At 48.4% G+C, this 23,570-nt stretch overlaps 1 protein-coding gene across 4 annotated transcripts; it reads left to right on the top strand.

Annotated features, from left to right (window-relative positions):
- The first annotated feature begins 846 nt into the window (after positions 1–846).
- Adamts15 (ADAM metallopeptidase with thrombospondin type 1 motif 15) lies at positions 847–23,546 on the top strand. Of its 4 annotated transcripts, none has more exons than XM_004665493.2 (8): positions 847–2,211; positions 11,938–12,070; positions 12,505–12,672; positions 12,897–13,180; positions 16,685–16,862; positions 17,891–18,072; positions 18,173–18,348; positions 20,219–23,546. In XM_004665493.2, the coding sequence occupies exons 1-8, from the start codon at positions 1,255–1,257 to the stop codon at positions 20,976–20,978; spliced, it is 2,838 nt and encodes a 945-aa protein (XP_004665550.2). In that variant the 5' UTR covers positions 847–1,254; the 3' UTR covers positions 20,979–23,546. The 4 variants fall into 4 exon arrangements, with proteins under 4 accessions (XP_004665550.2, XP_045001457.1, XP_045001458.1 ...); XM_045145522.1 differs by lacking the exon at positions 847–2,211 and adding an exon at positions 2,513–2,641; XM_045145523.1 differs by lacking the exon at positions 847–2,211 and adding an exon at positions 4,102–4,211.
- Positions 23,547–23,570: the final 24 nt, after the last annotated feature.

Below are 23,570 nucleotides of genomic sequence, written 5' to 3'. Positions count from 1 at the left end.
CACACCTTCCAGCCACTGGGATACTGATGTTAATCAAGTGCTCACCTCCCTTCCCCAAGCCCGGACAGCCTGCATTTGCTATATTCCACCAAGACCCATTTTAAGTGGGTATTATTGTGACCCTGAATGGGGAGATGCAAAGTGGCAGGCCATTTGGTGCCTCTGTCCTATTTCTGCCTTCCTCTTCCCCTTCTCTGGGAGTGCTGAGCTTTGGGGGAGGCTTGAGAGGCCTCAGTGGCTCAAAATCAGAGACAGTAATCAGATAGCTAGGAAGTTATGGGAGTTTGAGAATTTATCATCTTTGTTTAAAAATATAAGCTATTGAATTATAAGTTTATGTAATTTCATTTTAAATAATGGCTGCATTTAAGAGCTTCCTGGCAGAATTCCTGAAAATTTAACAGTCTGAAAAGACCATGCGGCACAACGCTGACCTCAGGGTAGGTCCTGGTTTCCAGAAGGGGTCACCATGTTTCTCCAATAGGGTATTTAGAAGGGTGAACTCCTGGTTTGGAGTCTTTTAGGGGACTGGTTGATTAAGAAGTCTGAAGGGTGACGAAACTGGAGAGATGTGATAGGCTTGGGAGAAAGCCAGGGCTGTCTTGGTTCCTGACTCCTGACCCCAGCTGCAAAGGCAAAGGCTAAGAATCAGGGAGCGCACAGATGCCCACTATAGCAGAAGTAACTGACGTGTTCTGGCAAAACGTGAACCAGGACTCCAGCACTGGCCGTTCCACGCCTCCCGCCTCAGAGCAACGCCACTCCCTCCCCGCCAAGTGGCTCTCGCTCTGGAGGCGGGACAGAGTTCTCGGGTGGCCCCTGGAGGCTGCGGGCTGCGAGCTCAGGGAGGCTGGGAGGTGATGAGGGGGAGGGGCGCGGGCTGGGCAGTCCAAAGAGGAGGGGGGCTTTAATAGGCTCGCGCAGATCCTGGTTTGCAGCGCAGGAGTGGCTGCAGTTCGGAGAAACCGCCCAGCACCTCCCGCCACTTCTCCCCGGCAATTTTTCGTCCTTGCACTTGACAGCGATCGTTCTTAAGCTCCGAGAGCGCGCTTTTCCTTGGGAAGAAACAGGTAGGAGGTACGGGCTGCAGGGTGCACATTCGTCGCTCTGGGATAAGTCTCCCTTTCTTGGTCGGCTGTCGCTACTGGCTGTCCCCAGCGTTGTTCGGGTGTGTGGGCTGCAAGGCGGACAGTGGCCGCCGCGAGAGCCGAGCAGAGTCCCTTCCCAGAGCGCGGCGGTGCGCTCCCCGGCGCCATGCTTCTGCTGGGCATCTTAACCCTGGTTCTTGCCTGGCGACCGGGTGGCAGCTCCGAGCCAGAGCAGGAGGTGGTCGTTCCCATCCGACTGGATCCGGACATCAACGGCCGCCACTACTACCGGAGGAGTCCCGAGGACTCCGGAGAACAGGGTCTCATTTTTCAGATCACAGCATTTCAGGAGGACTTTTACCTACACCTGACACCGGATGCTCAGTTCCTGGCTCCTGCCTTCGCCACTGAGTATCTGGGTGTCCCGCTCCGAAGGCTTACCGGCGGCTCTCCGGACCTGCGACGCTGCTTCTACTCGGGCGACGTCAACTCGGAGCCAGACTCCTTTGCCGCAGTGAGTGTGTGCGGGGGTCTCCGCGGAGCCTTCGGTTACCGAGGCGCGGAGTTTGTCATCAGCCCGCTGCTCAACGCCAGCGCGCAAGAGGCGCAGCGCAACAGCCAGGGCGCACACCTCCTCCAGCGCCGGGGTGTCCCTGGTGGACCTTCCGGAGACCCCACGTCTCGCTGCGGGGTAGCCTCGGGGTGGAATCCCGCCATCCTCAGGACCCTGGACCCTTACAAGCCGCGCCGAATGGGCTTAGGGGAGAGTCGCAGCTTGCGCAGATCGGGGCGCGCCAAGCGCTTCGTGTCCATCCCAAGATACGTGGAGACGCTAGTGGTGGCAGACGAGTCCATGGTCAAGTTCCACGGCGCAGACTTGGAGCATTATCTGCTAACGCTGCTGGCCACAGCAGCTCGACTCTACCGCCATCCCAGCATCCTCAACCCCATCAACATCGTTGTGGTGAAGGTGTTACTGCTTGGCAACCGTGACACCGGGCCCAAGGTCACAGGCAACGCAGCCCTGACTCTACGCAACTTCTGCGCCTGGCAAAAGAAGCTGAACAAAGTGAGCGACAAACACCCCGAGTACTGGGACACCGCCATCCTCTTCACCAGGCAGGTGAGTTCGGCCCATTGAGCTCCATTCTTCCAGAGTGACTGCCTTTAGCTCGCCAAAGCTTCTTTGTGTCACACAATGCCCCACATTTAAATTCCGTTCCAACTTTGGAAGTTCTAGTTAGAACCCTCTGCTAGGCTTGGTGGAGCTACAGTTCACGTGCATCTGGGCGGTTGGAGGAAAACCTACTCCTTCCGAAGGTGTTGGCCTGCCTCAGCCAATCAGCGTCTTCTGGATGAGCCGCCAAGGGCCGGAACCCAGGAAGTTGCAGCCCCTGAGCCGCAGTTCGTCCTCAATGCCGATAGGAGGCGCTATGAGGATGGTGTTGTCGAGGGCGGGAACCTCCACCACTCCTGTATAGATGGTTAAGTTCTCTGTGACAGCTCCTAGGAGGCTTCCTTTCGCTGGCTGTAGAACTGGAAGGTGATCCAAGGTCAGTGCCTGCTACATTTCTAGCAGGCAACATGTTATTCTTTCTTTGTCCTGGGAGTGGAACACCTGGATTGGGATGGATCACTGGAATCATTGGAATAGTTTGTGGGTTGCAGTGAAAGAGCAGACTCATGTATATACCGGGAACTGGTGTTCTTTCATGGTCCATTCTCGTACATCCTTTTCTGTCATACTTCCCATACCTTGTGGGTGCTTCCAGACCCTTCAGAGGAGGCAGTTTAGTAAAGGCACCTGTTTGGAGTTGGGGTTGTTTCACCTGGAACTGGGAAAAATCCCCACATACTTTTTAGTAGAGGGTGCCCGTTTGCCCAGCTGTATACTCAGCAGCAGAGCAGGCAAAATGGTTCATGTTCCAGACTTCCTAAAATTTGTGTGACCCCGGCTGAGGTGAGGGCTTGGGCTCTGTCCTTGCAGTGGTGAAAGTGCTGTGAGCTGAGACAAGAGCACTTGGAGGTACTAACTAGTTTTGAAACTCCATGATTCGAAAGACACCCGGTGTTGGGATTAGAGAGATGGGCCCAGGCCAGGAAAGCAGCTCCACCTTGTGCACATCTTGAGCTGACATGCTATCTCAAAGAAACCATGACCTGTGAACACTTAGAGCCATGAGTGTTGCTGGACACTGTGAAATTTCTGGATTCTTGAAATTTCTCATATTCAGGAGACTGGAAAGAAAAGAGTCATCCAAGTGACCTGCTTCTTCTGATTTGGGGCTGTGACTTGAATCTATGCCATACTCTTGTTTTGTCATTATCATCACCACGGCCTTCTGGCAATGGCACAGAGTCCTTGGTTACCTCTAAGGCTTTCACTCTTTGCTGTTTCTAAATGGACACTTAGAGCTGGTCCTGTGCCCATGGGCTGGAGCTGGACTGTTCCACAGTAACCCATTTGGCACAGCTAGTCTCTTCCTGCAGCTGAACTTCCTCCTTTCCCAGCCTCTTCTCCTCCCACCACCTGGTTTCTCTAGGGAGGTCTTTGGCCCAAGCTTTGTTTCCTTGTACTCATTCTTCCAGTTGAGGTCTGTTGAGCTGCAGCGGGCCGGCCCTACAAGTCTGCCGGAGTCATAGGGAAACTTCAGCTTCTGCACACAGGCTAGCTGTGCAGGCAGATTGCTGGGGCTGTGGGGAGGGGAGCAAAGGCCAAGAACAGGATATCTTGATGTGCAAAGCAGCTGTTGTCCAATCTACTACCCGGGATGTCCTTGTGGATGGTCATTCCATGGCTCTAGAGTAATAGACCTCAGTATCTTCTACCTCGTGGTGAAGGCTTTTGGAGGGAGCCCAGAGAATCAGAGCCCCACTGGGAATATAGGGCATGTCATCAGAAGGAGCCTGCCTTTTTGAAGAAGAAGCGATCAAACAGCGTGACAGCTTCTATTTCTCATGGGTGTGCTAGATACCCAGGAGGTCATATTGTCCATGCCAAATGGGTACAAGATGCATGACCACTTGGGTCAGAAGCAGTGATGTTAGAAGCTGTTCTTCTCTTAGACATTTAGAGGGCAAAGCCAGAGACCGGGAGGCTGTTCTGGCAGGTCCATCATCAAGGTATGTTTGTCATGCTTGGGTAAACAACTCTCTCTGACCTCCTTACCAGCACAGATTTTGGGGCCTGCTGCATTCTCTAAGTCTTAGAAACTTCTCATTCTTGAGCTCCCCTGGGGAAGGTACAGTATTGGATGAGAACACAGGCCAACAGCTGTTCTTTCTAGACCAAGACAGATGTGGCCTCCAGGAACCATAGCTGTCCGGAAGAGAAAATACATTGATCACAAAACAAGTGTTTTGACAATTGGAAGAGTTTCTGTAAAGATTCAGAATAAGTGCATGGAGAAAGAGAGAACATCTGATTTTGCACAGCAATCAGCCTCCAGGCTCATAACAGCAGGGTGAGGTCAGCACAGGATTGGAAAGAAGATCTGCCGAGAATCCCAGCCAGAGTAGTTCTCATTTATTTCTGTGAGGAGAGCAGTTTTCCTGGCTTCTTGTTGCACCAGGCTTCAAGAGCCAGGTATTTGCTGCTTAGACTCAATAGGTCCTCATTTGCTGAGACCTCCCTGTCTTTAGGTCCAGTGCTTCTGCTGTTTTGGTAACCTTTTGTGTTAGGATGACTTTTGTCCATTTATTCATATATTCTCTTGGTATTTCTTGGGCATTTATTACTTCCCAGTACTGCCCTTGGCCAGGGCTACACATACTAATAAGGAGTGGCCTGGAGTCCCCAGGAATGATCTAGGTGGCAAAGAGCAGCCAATCAATTGCAGCATGGTGTGGTAAGTTCCAGGATACAGCCATGGGGCCTACCTGTGGGAGGAGGGGAGTTGGCTGCAGAAAGGGCTCCTGGCTCAAGGGCACTAGAGGCGAAGTGTGTTATAGATACCTTCTATTCCTCCCACCATCTGCTTTGCTATTTGTGACATGTCCTCACTTGAGATGACTTCATTTTCATTTTTATGACGTGTTTATGTTTTTCTGCCTGCTTATTCTTTCATTGATTTTATTTATTTACTTATTTATTTTTGTTTGTTCAAGGTAGGCTTTCACTCTAGCCCAGGCTGTCTTAGAATTCACTATGCAGTCTCAGGGTGGCCTTGAACTAACAGTGATTCCCCTCCTTCCGCCTCCTGAGTGCTGGGATTAAAGGTGGGTGCCACCATGCCTGGCTGATTTTATTTTTAACTTGTGCTTGATGTCACTTTATGCCGTTTTCTTTAGCCTTTTTCTTTTGGGCTCATCTAAGTGGGCTTTTCTCTTTTTTTTTTTTTTTTTGGTTTTTCTTTTTTTCTCTTATGTTTTTCATTCATACTCTGATCTTTCATGTCTCAAAACCTCACACTTGGCACTGAACTTATGTTGGCCATGAGCAGTACCACATTTTTGTTTATTTTCAAGGAGAGGGAGGAGGAGGGAGGGAGAATGAATATGGGAGCACCAGGACCTCTTGCTCCTGCAAAAGAACTCCAGATTCATGTGCCACTTTGTGCATCTGGCTTTATATGGGTACTGGGGAATGGAACTGGGTCGTTAGGCTTTGTGCAGGCAAGCACCTTAATCACCGAGCCATTTCTCCAGCACCCCCACACTGCTCAACTGTGCCTTAATCTTTTGATTTGAACCTATGCTGCAATGGAAAGAATAGGTGCTGGGTTTGGAATCAGGCAACTCTGAGTTTGAGTGCTGGCAGAGTAACTTCCTACCAATGGACTATGGGCAAGTCAGCTCTTTGAGCTTCCCTTTCCTTGTCTTTAGAATGAGGCTAGTGATGATAACATGATACCCAGCTTATGGGGCTGTTTGAGGATGAACTCTAGAATCATCTAGCATAGGCACTCAGTGGTGCAGCTATTATTTTCATTACCATGGTAGTTGCTTTGACTAAGTTTCTTGTTCTTGAATCATTATGTACAGACCACTTCCTAGAATGGGGAAAACCCTGATTTAAAGCATCCTGTCTCACTGCCTTTGCAAGTATATCCCATACTTGTCTGATTAGTATTTCTGTGTTTGGGGAGGTGGGGGTTATGGGCACCAGCACTTGCCAGTCCCTTGTAAGTCCTTTCAAAGTAGGCAACCCCTTTTGTCTTTGCCCCTCTGCCCAGGCCTGTGAATCATGTGGCATAGCAAGTGTGCGTGGAAGGAGGGCAGAGGGAAAGGCGAGGGCTGCCTGAAGCTGAGGGTGCTCTGGTACTTTGCCTCTCTCCCAGGAACCATTAATCCAACTTTCCAGCTGTCAGGCTGCAGGGTTGGGTTCTTCTGGCATTTCTTCTTGGATCGCTGCCATCAGGCTTTGCCCTGGAGGAAGGCGAGGCCCCAGTGAGGAGCATGTTAATCCACCCTAGAGTCAGCAGACAGGGTGCACTGCAGGGACAGGGTCAGTGTGTCAATGCAGCTATGGGGCGAGAAGCCAGGAGCTTGCTCAACCAGCATGGTGGCAGCAGAGGCTGTTCTCAGGGCTTAAGCTCATCAATTTTCTCTTCTTGGGACTCTTCTTACTCAGGGTCACCAGCACTTCCTTGACCTGGCAATACAGGGTAGGTGATCATTCCCTCATGAGCTTCCTCAGCCCCCGTTATTCTTGGGGTAGATGTGTTCTAGAAGCAGAAAGGGTCCTGGTTAGGGCTAAGCCCTGAGGTTTCACTGTTTACATTTCAGCCCTCTCTCTGTCTCTCCCTCTGTCTGTCTACCCTGGGGCCTCAGTGTGACCTTATAATCATATATAGGGCTCTTCTGTAAAATGTGGGTTAATCATGGCATCTTCCTCAAAGAGAAATTAAATGTGGAAATTAAATCAACTAAGCCAGGTGACACTTTTGCTACAGTACTTGACACATTGTAGCAAAACCATTATCCTTGGTGGGTACCCTCTTTGGAAGTGATGATTTCTAAAGATGGTTCTGCCTTCCTACAAGCCTGGACTTCTGTTCTTCCTCATTGAGGTAATCCTTGTTTTGATTACTCTGGTCTCTTGCAACAATGAAACTGTGTACATCTGGGAGGATTTATGTATAAGTGATAACAAATCTGCTAATAGAGCAAGTAACTGTCCAGGCTACACTGTCTTCTGTTGATCCCATAGCCTAGCCTTTGAATTTCTAGATTTTATTTCTTCTGAAAAAGAAGGTGCTTTATCCTTGGGGAGTTGCAAACAAATGGATTTTGTGATAGATAAGGAAGCATGGTGATCTGTGGCATAGATCTAGGGGGAGACAAGTATGGGGCACTGTTAATGCTTTCCACCAATGACTCTGGTGTCCTTAGTGAGATACAATTGGAGCAAACAATACTGCTGGGTGTCAAAAACTAGGACTTTAGGATCCTGCACTTCACTTAAGAGCTACATGGCCTTGAGTGTGTAATCTTAGCTCATTTTCAAAGTAAGAGATTTTGAGTTCTGTGATGGTTCTGGATGCTGTGATGTGGACATGAAATTAAGCTTAGGCTCCTGTGCCTAGAACTTCCGTGTAAGAAGGATGTTGTTTACTCCATAATGCATATAGTTGTTGTCTCATTAAAAGATTAGTGTGATTTTATGGTTCTCTGTCCTTTTTGCTTAATGCTGCTGGGCATCATAAAGCATCTTAGTACCAAGTATGGGCAGCAGGTGGGAGGAGGTGGGAAGGGGTCTGCAAGGCAGGCAGCTGGTGGGGGTTCTGGCGGTGGTATGTAGGGAGTAGCAGTGAGGTGTTGCCTTATTGGTTTATTTCACTTGCACTCCAGTCTTAACTAGGGACATTAAGGAAAGAAGAGACTGGGAGGATTTTTGGCTGAGATTTGTTGATGAGTCTTTTGGAAAAGCAGCTGGGACTAAGACGAACTGCCAGAAATAATGAGACATATAGGAGCTGGGTTTGGTAATGCTTGAATTCTCCAGGCAGAAAGAACCAGAACAGTTTCAGTCTTGGAGACCAGTGCTTGAGCTGAAGAAGTTTAGGCAATTTGAATACCTCTGAGTTCATTCCAGAAGGATGGAGATGTTCAATGCCACAAATGAGGCACAACTGGGCCTTGTACAAGTGTCTGTGGGTGTTCAAAGCTCCAAGTCCCAAACCTTCATTTGTCTTCCTGACTGGGAAGGACAGGCAGGACTTTTAACCTATCAGTGCATCTTTCCACTCCAAGCATGTGTGCCTACCACTATACCCTTCCCCACAGGGCTTGCTGGCTTTCCTTGTTTCTCTCCTGATCTCCTTCCTCCACCTCTCCAACAATATCCTACTGGCATGTACCACTACAACTGGCTCCTTGTTTCTCTGATTTGATCCACAAAGCTGGAGTTTTTTTAAATTTTACTTTATTTTATTTATTTTAGAGAGAAGGAAAGGAGGAGGGAGGAGGGAGGAAGGAGAGACAGAGAGAGACAGAGAGAGGAGAAAGAGCGAATGGGAACACCAGAGCCTCTAGCCACTGCACAACAACTACAGGTGTAAGTACTATCTTGTGCATCTGGCGTTATATGTGTACTGGGGAATTGAACCTGGCTCCTTAGGCTTCACAGGCAAGTGCCTTAACCACTTAGCCATCTTTCCAGCCCTGGAGTTTCTTGATAGGAAGAATAGGCTGCTCCTGGACAGGAGGGCCCTGCAGCTCCTTGTTCTAAAGAGGACCTGCCCTTCTAAGAGAATGGTCACCCCACTGCTAGGACCTGGTAGTCACAGAGGTGGCTGGCTGCAAGGTAGCTGGGACCCCATGTGAGCTTGCATCCTGGTCTGGGTACTTCTGAGGAGCAGGGTGGGGTCTAGCAGGGGCAGGAGTGATGGTTACTTTTTTGTGAATTCTATTACCTGACATGGGTCAGTAACTAAGAGTTGCCTTAAGGTTCTTTCCATCCTGAAAGTAGGTCATTCTATGTGCTTCCATCATTATCTGCAGGGTCAGAAGGAGCTGAACACCCAGGACTTGGGGAAGAAGGAAAAGAGACTTAAAACCCTGGGCAGTTCCAGTTGAGAATTGACCCTTCCCCAAACCAGGAAATAGGGCCCAAGAAGAGATAGGAGTGATAGAGCTGGGACCAGAATCTAAGTCTCTTGGCTCTTATTTCTGTGCTGTCTCTCTCATACACAGCCAGCAAGAGAGTGCTGGTGGCCCGGAAACTGTGCAATATGCCTGCCATGGGGGCTTGGCTGTAGGCCTCAACTACAAGGCTAGGATTTCTAGACAGCTACTTTTGTCTGTTGGGATTCCATGTTTAGCTTTTAGGGACATGTGGTCCAATTCCCATCTTTCTTCTGTTGCCATGCCTTCCTTCTATATCTTCTCTTTCCCTTCCATCACAAGCTGGTCTATAACTTTCTTTTTAAAATTACTTTTATTGGGCTGGAGAGATGGCTTAGCAGTTAAGCGCTTGCCTGTGAAGCCTAAGAACTCTGGTTTGAGGCTCGATTCTCAAGGACCCACGTTAGCCAGATGCACAGGTGGGAGCATGCATCTGGAGCTTGTTTGCAGTGACTGGAAGCCCTGGCGCACCCATTCATTCTCTCTCTCTCTCTCTCTCTCTCTCTCTCTCCCCCTTTTTCTGTCTCTGTCATTCTCAACTAAAAAAATAAAAATGAACAAAAAAAAATCTTTAAAATTACTTTTATTGATGATGATGATTTTGTTTTTCCAAGGTAGTGTCTTGCTCTAGCCTAGGCTGACCTGGAATTCACTATGTAGTCTCAGGATGGCCTCGAACTCATGGTGATCCTCCTACCTCTGCCTCCCAAGTTCTGGGCTTAAAGGCATGCACTACCATGCCTGGCCTTGGCTTGTGATTTTTGACAGTGGTTGTTTCTTAGCTTTTCAGAGTTTTTTTTTTTTCTTTTCAAAATTTTTATTTATTTATTTGAGAGCGACAGACACAGAGAGAAAGACAGATAGAGGGAGAGAGAGAGAATGGGCGCGCCAGGGCTTCCAGCCTCTGCAAACGAACTCCAGACTCGTGCGCCCCCTTGTGCATCTGGCTAACGTGGGACCTGGGGAACCGAGCCTTGAACCAGGGTCCTTAGGCTTCACAGGCAAGCGCTTAACCGCTAAGCCATCTCTCCAGCCCAGCTTTTCAGAGTTTTGAGGAAGAACTTTGTGGGAGAAGAAGTCTTTGAAAAGGAAATGGTACTAGGAAGGGTGAGGAAAGGGACTTTTGAGGTCCCCTGTGGGATTTCTGGAAGTAGGAGAAGCACACTGTACATACAGGCAGCTGAACAAAGGTAGAGCATGTATGGTACCCGTCACTGACTCCTCGGTTCAGGCTGGTCACTCTCGTGCTCCTCTGGCCAGAAAATCTGTTAACTCATTAGGAGGTGTGACTATCACCTGACCCTGGGGAGCCAAGTGTGACCGCTCAGGTGGTAAACTTCTGAGTGCTTTGGATTAAATTTTGCTGATTTTCCTTACCGTGACCACTTTTCCTCACACTCCCTGGCTCTACTGCTACCCACACCCCCGTCCTCCCACTGCCTCCTCAGGTCATATGCATTCCTGTGCATGCACACACACTCACATAGACACACAGCCAGAAGGAGAACAAAGCTGAGTACAGCTCAGTGTGTGTGCTTATGTGGACCTTGGCTCCTGTTGGAGAATGCTGCAGCTCATGCTCAGGAGTTGTTGGGCCATGGTCAATGATACAGTGGAAAAGGCTCTGCGACTCCATTCAGGGTGTGAACCTACTCTGTGACATGAAATTCTTTGACCTTCAGTTTATTTGTCGGTGAAGGTGACAATTAGTTACTATTTCAGTGGAATACTGTGATGATTAGATGGATCATGCATGTGACATGCATGCCAGTTTTAGTGAATCAGGACTATAATTAGCTGTGATCACACATCTCAGTTTCTACCTTTGACAAATAAATAAGAAAATATATGCCTCATAAAATTTGTGGGAGCTTTAGGAGTGGAAGACAGTGATATAATGCAGAGAATGCCAGTGTCACCCACTCAACACACATCTTCTTAAGGAGAACAGAATGAGTGTTATCCTGTTTTTGCCTCTTGGGTTCTGAAAGTCTCAGCATGCATCCCTGGCCTATAGTGCTCAGTAAGTCTTTAAGATTTCCACCCCAGGAGCTTCTTTTGTCCTTTAGACTTCCTACCACAACGTGCTATTTCCTGATAGAAGAGGGACCTTCCTGCTTAGGGGATAGTCTCTGTCTTCTCTCCAGCAGCCCTTGAGTCAGAGTCCCTTTGAGCTGTAGCTTATTATGCTGTGTGTAGATGGTAGCTTGGATACTCCTCTCCCTGCTTCCTGTCAACCCAGGGAAGCCAAGTCTTTGGCAGGCACAGGTTCTTGGCTGGTGACTCTGTGGCTGGGAATCTGAACTTAATTCATGGTTGTTCAAAAGGCAGTCACTCAGCAAAGATGGAGGCTGCCCAAGGCTGACTCTGGATGGGAAATGCTGTTGCCTTTTACTACCACCTGCCTCAGGAAGCCATGACCAGAACTTCACCTCACTGTGGGACTCACTATTTTTCTGGCCTGGAAGGCATTTTCTATATAAAGCTGTGGCCCTTAGAATTTAAATTTGTACCTTCTAATTTCCTTCTATGGGACCTCCCTAGATGGAATTGGGTGCAATCTTTTCCATGAGCCACAGAGCATCCTTCCTGAGGCCACCCCTGGTTTGAGTCTACAAATAGCTGTACCACTCCTTAGCAATGAGGGCCTGGCTGTAAGGCACTGGGGCTGGATAAGCCTGAAGGCACAGGAATTGGAATGTCCACAGAATGCCTGTTCTTTGCTTCAAGGCCTGTCTACTCCTGTTTCTAACGTCCGCCTCTGCATCTCCCCACCTTGCAGGACCTGTGTGGGGCCACCACCTGTGACACCCTAGGTATGGCTGATGTGGGCACCATGTGCGATCCTAAGAGAAGTTGCTCTGTCATTGAAGATGATGGGCTTCCGTCAGCCTTCACCACTGCCCATGAGCTGGGTAAGGCTAAAGGAAAGGGAGTCGCCCGGTGGGGGATCTCAGATTCGGTGTCTTGGTGGGGGAGGAGGCACTTGGTTTTGTTCTCTCATATTTTAAAACTTCAGGGATCCTTTCTTAGGGCCAGAATCTGCCTTGACATTGGCTTTTATTTTTTCCTCACTGTTTCAGTCCAATTTCTTCTGCAGAGTGTCTGTCACTTGGGTACTTTGAGAAGAATATGTTAAAGGCCAGGAGAAACACTTGTTTCCCTATTGATCTCACAGCTTGACGGAGGGTATGGGAAATGTGATCACAAGGTGTTGGAGACATTTGTGAAGCAATCCATGGATCTGTGCAAATAGGTAGCCTGAAAACAATCCTAGGGCTTTCTTGCTTCCTTTCCTCCTGCAACCCCACATGCTTGTAGTGGGTCATCTTTTTCTCTTGTCCCACAGGCCATGTGTTCAATATGCCCCATGACAATGTGAAAGTGTGTGAGGAGGTGTTTGGCAAGCTCCGAGCCAATCATATGATGTCTCCGACCCTCATTCAGATTGACCGAGCCAATCCCTGGTCAGCCTGCAGTGCTGCCATCATCACGGACTTCCTGGACAGTGGGCATGGTAAGCCAGGTGGCAGAGAGAAGGGGGATGACTTGGAGGGACTTTATGGGAGTCACTGAGAGCCGTGCTTATAACGTCTCAGAATTGTGCTCAATGCCTGAGATATGCAAAAGAGTTGGGCTCTGATGTGGGTCCATTCCAGTGCCTCTTGCTTGATTTTCTTCCTACCATTTAGATGCTAGGCTTCCCAGTTTGTCCTAATGAATGTCCTTGGATCTCTGTAGGCGACTGCCTCCTGGACCAGCCCAGCAAGCCCATCTCTCTTCCTGAGGATCTGCCAGGCACCAGCTATAGTCTGAGCCAGCAGTGTGAGCTGGCCTTTGGTGTGGGCTCTAAGCCCTGCCCATACATGCAGTACTGCACCAAGCTGTGGTGCACTGGCAAAGCCAAGGGGCAAATGGTGTGCCAGACTCGACACTTCCCGTGGGCAGATGGTACCAGTTGTGGTGAGGGCAAGTTCTGCTTCAAAGGGGCCTGTGTGGAGAGACACAACCTCAGCAAGTACCGAGTAAGTGTGGGAGCTCTTGCATCAGGGAATGTTGGGAGCAGGGATGGGCCAGAGCCTTCATTGAAACCGCCTCCCCTCAAGCTGTTGGCCACATCATGGCTGTGTAGTTACAGCTGTGTCACATTACTGCACAGTGCCGCTGTTTTTTTCTATGGTCCTCTCTTCTTTTTGACTCTAAGAGTGGAGAAACACTAGTGGGTTAGAGAATGTTGTGAGGCCTTGAATGTGTGAGGAAAAGCTTTCAGCAGGAGCCCCGTGACTCCTGTGAGGGAGGAGCTCTAAACACAGAGCTGAACCCTTGGCATTAGGAGTGGCTCATTTGCTGGCATTATCCTTTCTTGCTTTATCAACTACCTATTTTTTAAATTTTTTATTGACAACTTCTATACTTATAGACAATAAACTGTGATATTTCCCTCCCCTCCCCCACTTTCCCTTCACAACTCTACTCTCCATCATATCCCTTCTCTCTCTCCATTATTTTCTCTTTTTACTTTGATGTCATCATCTTTTTCTCCTATTATTAGGTTCTTGTGAAAGTATTGCTAGGCACTGCAAGGTCATGGATATTGAGGCCAATTTATGTCTGAGCAGTTGTACTGTAAGGAGTGGTGCCCTTCTATTGGCTCTTACATTCATTCCGCCACCTCTTCCACAATGGACCCTGAGCCTTGGAGGTTGTGGTAGAGATGTTTCAGTGCTGGACACTCCTCCATCACTTCTTCTCAGCACTATGTTGCCTTTTGGGTCATCCCAGTGGTCACTGCCATCTGAAAAGAAAAGCTTCTCTAACCAGAAGTGAGAATAGCATTAATATATAAATATGAACACTAAGTGTGGTGCTTTCAGTGTAATTTGGTGAGAATAATATATGCATTTAGCCAGATAAAAGCAGACTTTATAACCCTAAGGCACATGACCTCCCCTGCCATAGCTTTTGATTAGGTTTTCAGAACCAGTCATGTATTCCCTCCCATAGAATGGGCCTTCAGTCCAATTAGAGAGCAGTTGGTTTCCCCCAGAGCAGACATGCCACCATTGCACTTATTCAGTCATTTGGCCTGTCTGGCCAAACTTAAGGCTTCCAGTGTCCACTTTTCACCACTGATGACTTCCGTCTCCCATAAGCTTTCAGTTGGTTGGTCTATAGGGAGGAGGTTTTCAGCTAGGCACCAGTTTGTTTTTTCAGTGATCTTGCTGCCTCTGACAGCATGTGACACATGTGAAGTCTTCAGCAATTGGGTCTTACCATCTCTTACTCCTGGGTCTTAATCAAGGGTCTTGGCAAAAGTCTGTAATGTTTTAGAGGTTAGGTTTGATTGATGGGTTCAGACTAGAAGGTTCTTAGGACAGCTTCTTCTCTTGCAGAGAAGAATCTAAGGGATATTGGACATAGAAATGATCAGTTTTTCTTTTTTTTTTTTTGAGGTAGAGTTTCGCTTTAGCCCAGGCTGACCTGGATTTCACCATGTAGTCTCACGGTGGGCTCGAACTCACAGCAATCCTCCTACTTCTGCCTCCCAAGTGCTGGAACTAAAGGTGTGCTTCACCATGCCTGGCTCTTTTTTTTTATCTTTTTTTTTTGGTGGACATAGAAATTATGGTTTGGGATGTATAATCTTTCCACATACTTTCTGGAATTCTGTATTATAGCAAAATCCATCGCAACCTCAACCTCTCTTGTGATCAGTTACTTTGCCACCCTGTGAACTGAAGCCTGTCCCAACACAGTGGACAGTATCCTGATCAGGCAAAGCCCAGGTTGACTTATCTAACAGGTCGCTGCCGCCTTCAGTGACTCCACGGTGGACCCTCTTCCCAATTTCTCTTTCTAGCTTGTTTTCCCTCTAGTTTTTGAAATGCAGTCATTTTCAGTTGGCTACAACTGTCCTACCATTAGTCCTACCACTTCTTTATTTTATTTTATTTTGATTTTTCGAGGTATGGTCTCACTCTAGCCCAGGCTGACCTGGAATTCACTATGGAGTCTCAGGGTGGCCTTGAACTCATGGCAATCCTCCTACCTCTGCCTCCCGAGTGCTGGGATTAAAGGCGTTGCCACCATGCCCGGCTCTACCACTTCTTAATACTGATACGGTGGTACCACATGTAGCATGTAAATTCTTGGGAGACAAACCACAACTAAGCCATAGTGTTAGTAACCTTTTATTCTTTTTCACCAAGAAATGCGAAGCAATTGGGGGATTCAGCAAGAATATGTCCACCAGCTGCCACCTCCTCACCCACCATCTGACCCACTTCATGCAGCCACATGCTTTGCTTTTCCTCCTTCTCAGTGCACGGGCTCTCTGTGCTCTGACCTGAGGCCACACTTGTATTTGCTTATTCTACTTGCCCAGTCAAGAATGCCACTTATCAATTCTCCCTTGCCTATGCAGAATTATCTCCCCTCTCTTGAGTTGAATCATTCAATTATGAAACAAACCTGCTGTAATTTTTCTCTCTTAAATGAAACATCTCACAATCTTGCATCCTTTTCAAATATTACAGTCTATTTCTCTGACTCTCCTTAAAGTTCATTGAAAAAGTGGTAAGACACACTCACTCTAACCTTTGTCTTCTTGGTTCTCCCTGGAACACATTCCACTGGGCTTTCACCCCCACCATCCATCCAGAATAACTTTTTTTGAGATCATTGTTATAGTTTGGATGTACAATGTCTCCCACAGGCTTATGTATTTCAACACCTGGTCCTCAGCTAGCAGCACTGGTTTAGAAAGTTGTGGAACCTCTAGGAAGTGGGCCCTAGTTGGAGGAAGTGGGTCAGTAGGGGTCAGAACTAGAATTTTTTTCTCTAGCCCACCTTTCTTAAACTATCACCCCAGTGGTCATTGCCATCTGAAAAAAGAAGCTTATCTAACCAGAAGTGAGAGTAGTATTGATATATGAATACTTTCCATTTGCTTATGCCTACCTCTTGCTTTCTTGTACATTTAACATCTGCTATCTCAGCAATTCGTCTGTACCCTATATATGAAATAGGTCCAGAACTTTGTTTCTTACTACTTCCTTGAGCAGGCCTCAGATCCAGTCAGAGAGCAGTTGGTTACCCTTGTAACAGACATGTTTCTATCACACTAGAGAACACATCTTGTCTAGCTGGTCAGTTTTTTAGCTTGCAGGATCCCCTATGGGTTAAGACTGTTGATTTTTCTCCCTCACCAGTCTTCAAGCCCTCTTTTGTGGAGAGGGCAGAGGTAGTAATAAAACGTGACTGCCTCACCTTGAAGCCCAGTGATTCCTTTCTTCTGAACACTTCCACTTGTAACAAGGAGCAGTTGGTGTTTGCTAGTGAATCAGTTGAAGTGTAGGCGGGTCTCACACATACAGATTGTTTATCATTTTTTTTCCTCATGATACAAAGTGTACTTCATTCCAGTGGGGTGGGATGGGAACTTGGAGGCTGTAGGAGTCATTCTGTGGGCTGAAGACCTGGGTGTGGCACTTGGGCTCACAGGAGTATAACATGGCTGTTCCTCACAGGTGGATGGCTCCTGGGCCAAGTGGGAGCCTTATGGTCCCTGCTCACGTACCTGTGGTGGGGGCGTGCAGCTGGCCCGGAGGCAGTGCAGCAACCCTACCCCTGCCAACGGCGGCAAGTACTGTGAGGGAGTGCGGGTGAAATACAGATCTTGCAACTTGGAGCCCTGCCCCAGCTCAGGTGAGTCAGGAAGGCAGCAGTGGCCTGGGCCCCTTTTATCACTGCTTCTCGGGCCCCCTACAGGTTAGTGGTGGACACAAAGCAATTGTGATCAAGAAGAGTCCAATTCCCAGGACAGAGCCTGGAAGTGGGGAAGTGCAGGACCCCCTCCCAACCTGGGGGTCATTTCTCTGGCCACTCAGCTTTGGCAGAGGATTTTTTTCCTTCTGGGTATTTACTGGAAGATATGGGGCTCTCAAAATCTTCATAGTTAAGTGCTGACAAGGTCATCTTCTAAGCAAGAATCCAGGGCCCATGAGCTTGATGTGGGAAAAAACAAAAACAACCCCCCCCTACATTTGTATGTTCACCAATGTTTCTATCTAAAACTTAGTATCTCCTCTAATGAGAAGTTTTGCAATTTTAAATTAACCTTTCTATCTAAAATTCAGTATTTCCTTTGTTTAAGCAACAAGTGACAATAGCAGTAGAAACACCTGACTTTATCAACAATAGAAATCATGGATATTTTCATATGGCATTTCAGTTAAAAATTTCTCAAAATGTCATTAGGTTTATCCTTACCACAAAATAACATCAGCTATTAGATTCATCACTGAGTATTACTATTTAATACATAAATACATTATTACATATATCTGAAATATGATTCAAAGTATATAGATAGTTACATGTCAATATAATTGGTATTCTTTGTAAATGGTGTAATTTGTTTAATGCATTTAAATATACTATTGTGAAAAAAGGTTTGATAGGTTGCTGAAGGGTTTCATCACTCAATAATTGTTTGAGACACTAGTTATAGAATGAAATCAAGGTTATGTTTTGGAGAAGGTGGCACATAGCTTATCTGCGTCCTTTATCTTTTGGTCCGAGGCTGCTTTACTACCTTTGAGGCCATGAGCATGACATTATTGGGAAGGGCTCTTTAGAGTCATGGGGGTGGTGCTGGGAAACACTGGGAAGGGGGCTGTTTTGCCCCTTCCGTTGTTCTGCTCTTTAGCTTCTTGCACTTGCTTCTCCTCCAGCCTCAGGCAAGAGCTTCCGGGAGGAGCAGTGTGAGGCTTTCAATGGCTACAACCACAGCACTAACCGGCTCACCCTTGCTGTGGCATGGGTGCCTAAGTACTCAGGCGTGTCACCGCGGGACAAGTGTAAGCTCATCTGCAGAGCCAATGGCACAGGCTACTTCTATGTGTTGGCACCCAAGGTGAGCGAATAGGGGGCCGGAGGCCAGAGCACGGACCGTGTTTTCAGAGGAGCATCTGGCTGAGTTTTCCTTCTTCTTCTGTTTCTCTGGGGTGTTGTAGGTGGTGGATGGTACGCTGTGCACTCCTGACTCCACCTCGGTCTGTGTCCAAGGCAAGTGCATCAAGGCTGGCTGCGATGGGAACCTTGGCTCTAAGAAGAAGTTTGACAAATGTGGAGTATGTGGGGGAGATAATAAGAGCTGCAAGAGGGTAACAGGACTCTTCACCAAGTCTATGTAAGTTCTGAGCCCTGGAGGTGCATCCAGGGGGAGTGGAATTCCCCTGAGGCATTGAAAGCTTAGGTTAGAATGGGGTGGATGTCCAGTACTGATCATACCCTTGCTGTGGTGGCCACTCATTTTCTTTTAGTTACAATATCCATCCACCCATCCATCCATCCACCAAACAAAGATGAATACATGAGGAGGCACATTTCAACAGGAGATGAGATTCATTGGATAGCAGTGTGGCTCGGATCTGTCTAGCATTCTAGAATAGGACTGACCTACATTCACATATGAGTTCCCTGCTTTCTGCTTGAGCTTGGGCAAGTGATTATTTAATCACCAGACTTGTAGACATCCTCACTTGTGGAGTGGCTGTAATACTGATAAACTTCATGTGTGCTTTTGTGAGGAGTAAGAAAAATTTTTTTTGAGGTAGGGTCTCGCCCTAGCACAGATTGACCTAGAATTCATTATGTAGTTTCAGGGTGGCCTTGAACTCATGGTGATCCTCCTACCTCTGCCTTCCAAGTGCTGGGATTAAAGGCATGTGCCACCACGCCTGACTAGGAGTAAGGAAATTTAAAAGAAAATGTAATGTTTGGTGCATAATAAGTGCTCAGCACATCCAGTTCACGATAAGGAGGTAGCACATGGCAGCCACTACTCTCTTGTAGGTCCTCATTGTGGTCCTGAGGATCATTCTGAGGAAAGAATGAAAATCAGTTGCCCAGAGCTGGGGCTGAAGCAGTTTCCACTTCTTGGGGAAAATGCTCGCTGGTCAGTCTCTTCTAGTCCCAATTCCACTGTCTGCAGCTCACCAGCTAGAGCTTCTGAGGTTGACCACATCTCCTGTTGGAAGTCCTAACCTATGTTCTGGAAGAAGCAGGGTTAAGCAGAGCACCAGTGGTCTCAGTTGGGGCTGGCCTGTGCTGCCAATGGAAAGGCCAGATGGCCATCCTGACTGTCCCCTCTGAATCTGCTGCCCTCTGTGAACCGCTAGGAGTGATGCATAGGGAGGACCCCTAGCTCCTTTTCTCGAAGCTTGGCTACTGCTAGTAGAGGTACTTGAACAAAGTGGCCATGTGGGAGTTAAAGGTACATACCCTGCTCTTGCCTAGGTGAAATGGCACGTGCTGCTTTCACAGATTGGGGGGAGAAGGAGGAGCCTGAGAAAACTTTTTAGCTTAACCCACTTATTGTGCAGGACAAGGATGTCAGAACCCAGACCAACTGACCTGCATAAAGAGATTTGGTATCTGAGTGAGGGCTGGTCTTTGTCCCTGACTACAAGGCTACTAGTCTCATTGCTGAAGCAACCAGCCTTGGACCTGGATATTGTCCACTTATTTCCTCTCCCTACCGCTCCTGAAGGCTGATACCGACTGAGTCCTCTCTGAGCCAAGTGCTGTGCTCTATGATGCGTGTGCTTATGCGCTGTGGCTTCCCTAATCCTGACAGATCTAGGAGGTGTGTGTGGTTACCAGTGAGCATGGCTTTAATGGGCGAGGATGCAGAGGCTCAGTGAAGCTGAGGCTTACTTATCCAAGACTAACCACAGCAAGGCAAGGGGTGTGGATCACTTGGACTTCCAAACTCATGTTTTTACTCATATACTGCAATTCGCTGAAAAGAGTTTACTGAGGAAAAACAATTATAAGGCTCTACATGCCAAACCTTCAGTTTGAGCTTGCAGACCAGTTTTCCGTTTTGTGCCTCCAGTGTGACCCGGATGGTGGTTGAACAGTCGTACTCTGCTGTCATCTTCTTGACCTGCCCCAAGGCTTGCAAATGGGAATTAGTTATGACTTTCAATGGCACAGAGGTCCTTAGCCCAGGCTTCTGTGTAATACACACTTCCTTACTTCCTTTCCCATGACAGGCACGGCTACAATTTTGTGGTGACCATCCCTGCAGGCGCCTCCAGCATTGACATCCGCCAGCGTGGCTACAAGGGACTTATTGGGGATGACAACTACCTTGCCCTGAAGAACAGCCATGGCAAGTACCTGCTCAACGGGCACTTCGTGGTGTCAGCTGTGGAGCGGGACTTGGTGGTCAAGGGCAGTCTGCTACGGTACAGTGGCACGGGCACGGCAGTGGAGAGCCTGCAGGCTTCTCGGCCCATCCAGGAGCCGCTGACGGTGGAGGTCCTCTCTGTGGGGAAGATGACTCCGCCCCGCGTGCGCTACTCCTTCTACCTGCCCAAAGAGCCTCGGGAGGACAAGGACCCTCGGGGTCCCTCTGTGCTGCACAACAGTGTCCTCAGCCTTTCTAACCAAGTAGAACAGCCAGACAACAGGCTCCCTGCCCGCTGGGTGGCTGGCAGCTGGGGGCCTTGCTCTGTGAGCTGTGGCAGTGGCCTACAGAAGCGAGCAGTGGACTGCCGGGGTTCCCCAGGGCAGATCGGGGCCTCTGCCTGTGATGCCACCCATCGGCCAGTGGAGATAAGAGACTGTGGGGAGCCCTGCCCCACCTGGGAGATTGGGACCTGGTCACCCTGCTCCAAGAGCTGTGGCCGGGGATTTAAGAGGCGACCCCTCAAATGTGTAGACCATAGAGGTCGAGTGTTGGCCCGGAATCAATGTGATCTGCGACGAAAGCCCCAGGAGCTGGACTTCTGCGTTTTGAGGCCCTGCTGAGGAGAACGGTCCCTTTCACCTCATTCACCACCCCACTGTTGTGCTAGTACTCTGGCCAGCCTGAGCAGAGGACAGCAGCCAGTGGCCTGCAACGTGCTGCCACTCACATCCAGGACAAGGATCATGGGTCTGGGAAAGGGGTTCCCTCCTCCCAGGACTAGGCAGAGGGAGGCTAAGTAATGCACAGTCTACCTCACGCTCTGTTCCTCAGTGGGCCTAGTTGTGGGGAGAGGTTTGGAGGGGCAGGTGCTGGACAGAAGGTGCTGAGGCCCAGTTTCTGAGGGACCTGGAAGTTAGAACTTCAGGGACCTTGGCCCCCATTGTGGGGTTCACAGGCTGCTGGAAGAGCCATGACCCAGCAGCTTGGCACCCTCAGGTGGCCCCAGGAGCTTTGAGCCATCTCTGAACAGGGTGGGTTTTCATGGTGCTTTCAGTCTTTCCTTTTCTGACTGATGTGGTCGGAACAGTAAAATCTGTCTAGGGATTGGTGGAAGCTAAAGGGAGAGTGTACTGAGCCAAGTTCTCCACTTGAGAAGAGGTGGACATGTACAGAGAGTCCCAAGGTTGCTTGTCTTCCATGTTGGCTCTTCTTAAGAGAGCCAGCCTCTTGTAACCCTGATGGCCAAGGCATCGCTGTGGATAGCCACTAGGGTTTTCTCTGATAACTTTGTAGGCAGCAAGAGAAAGCCCACAAGAAACCCTTCTTTGTTGAAGGGAGTCAGACATTTCAAACAGAAGCTGATGCTTAAAAGAGGTGATGGTCTGGTGGGTGAAGCAGGAAATGAGAGGAATGAGAGGAGTATGTAAGTGAAGTAGATGCTGAGGACTGCATTGTCCCAAAGGACCTCCAAAATGACCACAGCCCTGCACCCACTAAGAAGGATGTGGGTATACCTGTGAGGCTGAGGTGCTGAACACCTATGTGCCTGCAGTCAGTTTTCCTTCCTGGCAACTCTTGCTGTCTCCTGCGGGTACCCACATTACATCTCTAAGCCTTCACCTCTTCAGTTGGTAAATGGGGCTCACCATTTGCTACCTCAGATTACTCTCTCTAGCACAGAAGTAACCTGGTGCTCTTTCCACACTCAGCTATCATCTTCGTAGGTGGATCTGCCCAGCCACAGAGATGAGCATGTGGTGTATGGCTTCTTGTTCCTTAAAGCCTACTCACCTGTCGGGATTCTGAATATGAAGGTGGGGTCTTTCTCTTCAGGTTCCTTTAGAACAATTTTTGGGAAGCACCAAGAATCAATAACCTGACCTAGGTGGCCTTGGCAGCCATAAGTAGAAACTACTGGAGATTCATCTCTCTTATAGACATGCTAGGTGTTTCCTATAGTTTCCACTAGAGAGGTGTTTTGGGGTTTGAGCCCTTTGGCCAGGCAGGGTATTTCTTGAAGGTACAGATAGATAGCCCCAGTATAGGTAGGAGATATTTTACTTCAAAGGGTAAGGGGTGAGTCCAGGGCATCAGTGGACAACTTTATAGAGAGAAGACCATGTACCTGTCTTTCCTGAGAAAAGGAGGACAGTCCTTCTATGTGGCTTCTCCTCATAGTCAAAATCTATGCAATGACCAGTGACCAGATGAGCTTCGGTGATATTCCAACTCTGGTCTAACTCTGGGCAGGAGACACTGGACAGAGCTCCTATGGGGGTAAAGGGTACACAGCTCTCTGAGGCTGGGCTGTAGTCACACCTGAAGGACATCATGAGGAGGCAGTGAGCTCTGTGAGGCTTTAGAGACAAAAGGACCCCAGGGCCTCAGGCAGAAGGGGAGACTTGCCAGCTGGCAGACAGTGTGGTGGCCTGTGCTTGATGTATTCTTTCCCTTTGAGGAGAAGATGATGTGGGACTGTGCAAAATGGGCATGGGAAAGGGTGGGGAGGTAGGAACCCTTCCTAAGATGACTGGCCCTCAGCAGAGCAGTGTTTGCTGTCAGATGTTATACAAATCACTTCAAGGAGGGATGACTACCATTATTCCCGACACATGCCAGGCAGGTCACCATGCTCCTTTCTGTCACAGTGTTTTTTTTTTGTTTTTTGTTCTTTTAAAATTTCTTCGTTTTAAAAGAAGTATGACCAAGACAACTTGGGAAGTTTGTCTTGCCTTTGAACATTTTCTCAGTCTACCTGTGTTTTCCAAGCTGAACAGGCATAGGTTTCTATTGATAGAATAAAGTCCAAGTGGTATCTCATGCCTGTGGAAGGTAAAAATTCTGGAGTTTGAACCAATAAAGCTTTGGGCTCAGGCTCCATAGACTGCTTTGTCCATCATGTGCACTGATTGGAGAAGTCAGACACAACCACCCTTGTGGGCTTTATCATGTGGGAGAGGGGTAGGAATGAGCTGAGTGCCCCAGTCTGGAAGTGAGCTCCCAGAAACACCAGATGATGTCCTTCATAGAGCCCCCTCCCCTTGGGCCTGGTTCTTTTGCACTTCATGTATGGTGGGAGGATGGGAGGGCCTGGGGACTGCTGGGCATGTATACTGTGTATACATGGGGGCTGGCTGCTGAGGTGGTAGCGCCTACTCCTAATAAAGCCTGAAGTATTTAAAACTGTCTTCTTTCTGTCACTACATCTCATT

Source organism: Jaculus jaculus, chromosome 3, assembly GCF_020740685.1.
Source record: "Jaculus jaculus isolate mJacJac1 chromosome 3, mJacJac1.mat.Y.cur, whole genome shotgun sequence".
NCBI classification, from domain to species: domain Eukaryota; kingdom Metazoa; phylum Chordata; class Mammalia; order Rodentia; family Dipodidae; genus Jaculus; species Jaculus jaculus.
This window is presented reverse-complemented; position numbering and strand designations above follow the sequence as displayed.

Coding starts and splice junctions, on each gene's coding strand:
- Adamts15 (XM_004665493.2), top strand. CDS start 1,255: ATGCTTCTGCTGGGCATCTTAACCCTGGTTCTTGCCTGGCGACCGGGT. Junction 2,212..11,937: donor CCATCCTCTTCACCAGGCAG/GTGAGTTCGGCC, acceptor CCCACCTTGCAG/GACCTGTGTGGGGCCACCAC. Junction 16,863..17,890: donor GGAGCCCTGCCCCAGCTCAG/GTGAGTCAGGAA, acceptor CTTCTCCTCCAG/CCTCAGGCAAGAGCTTCCGG.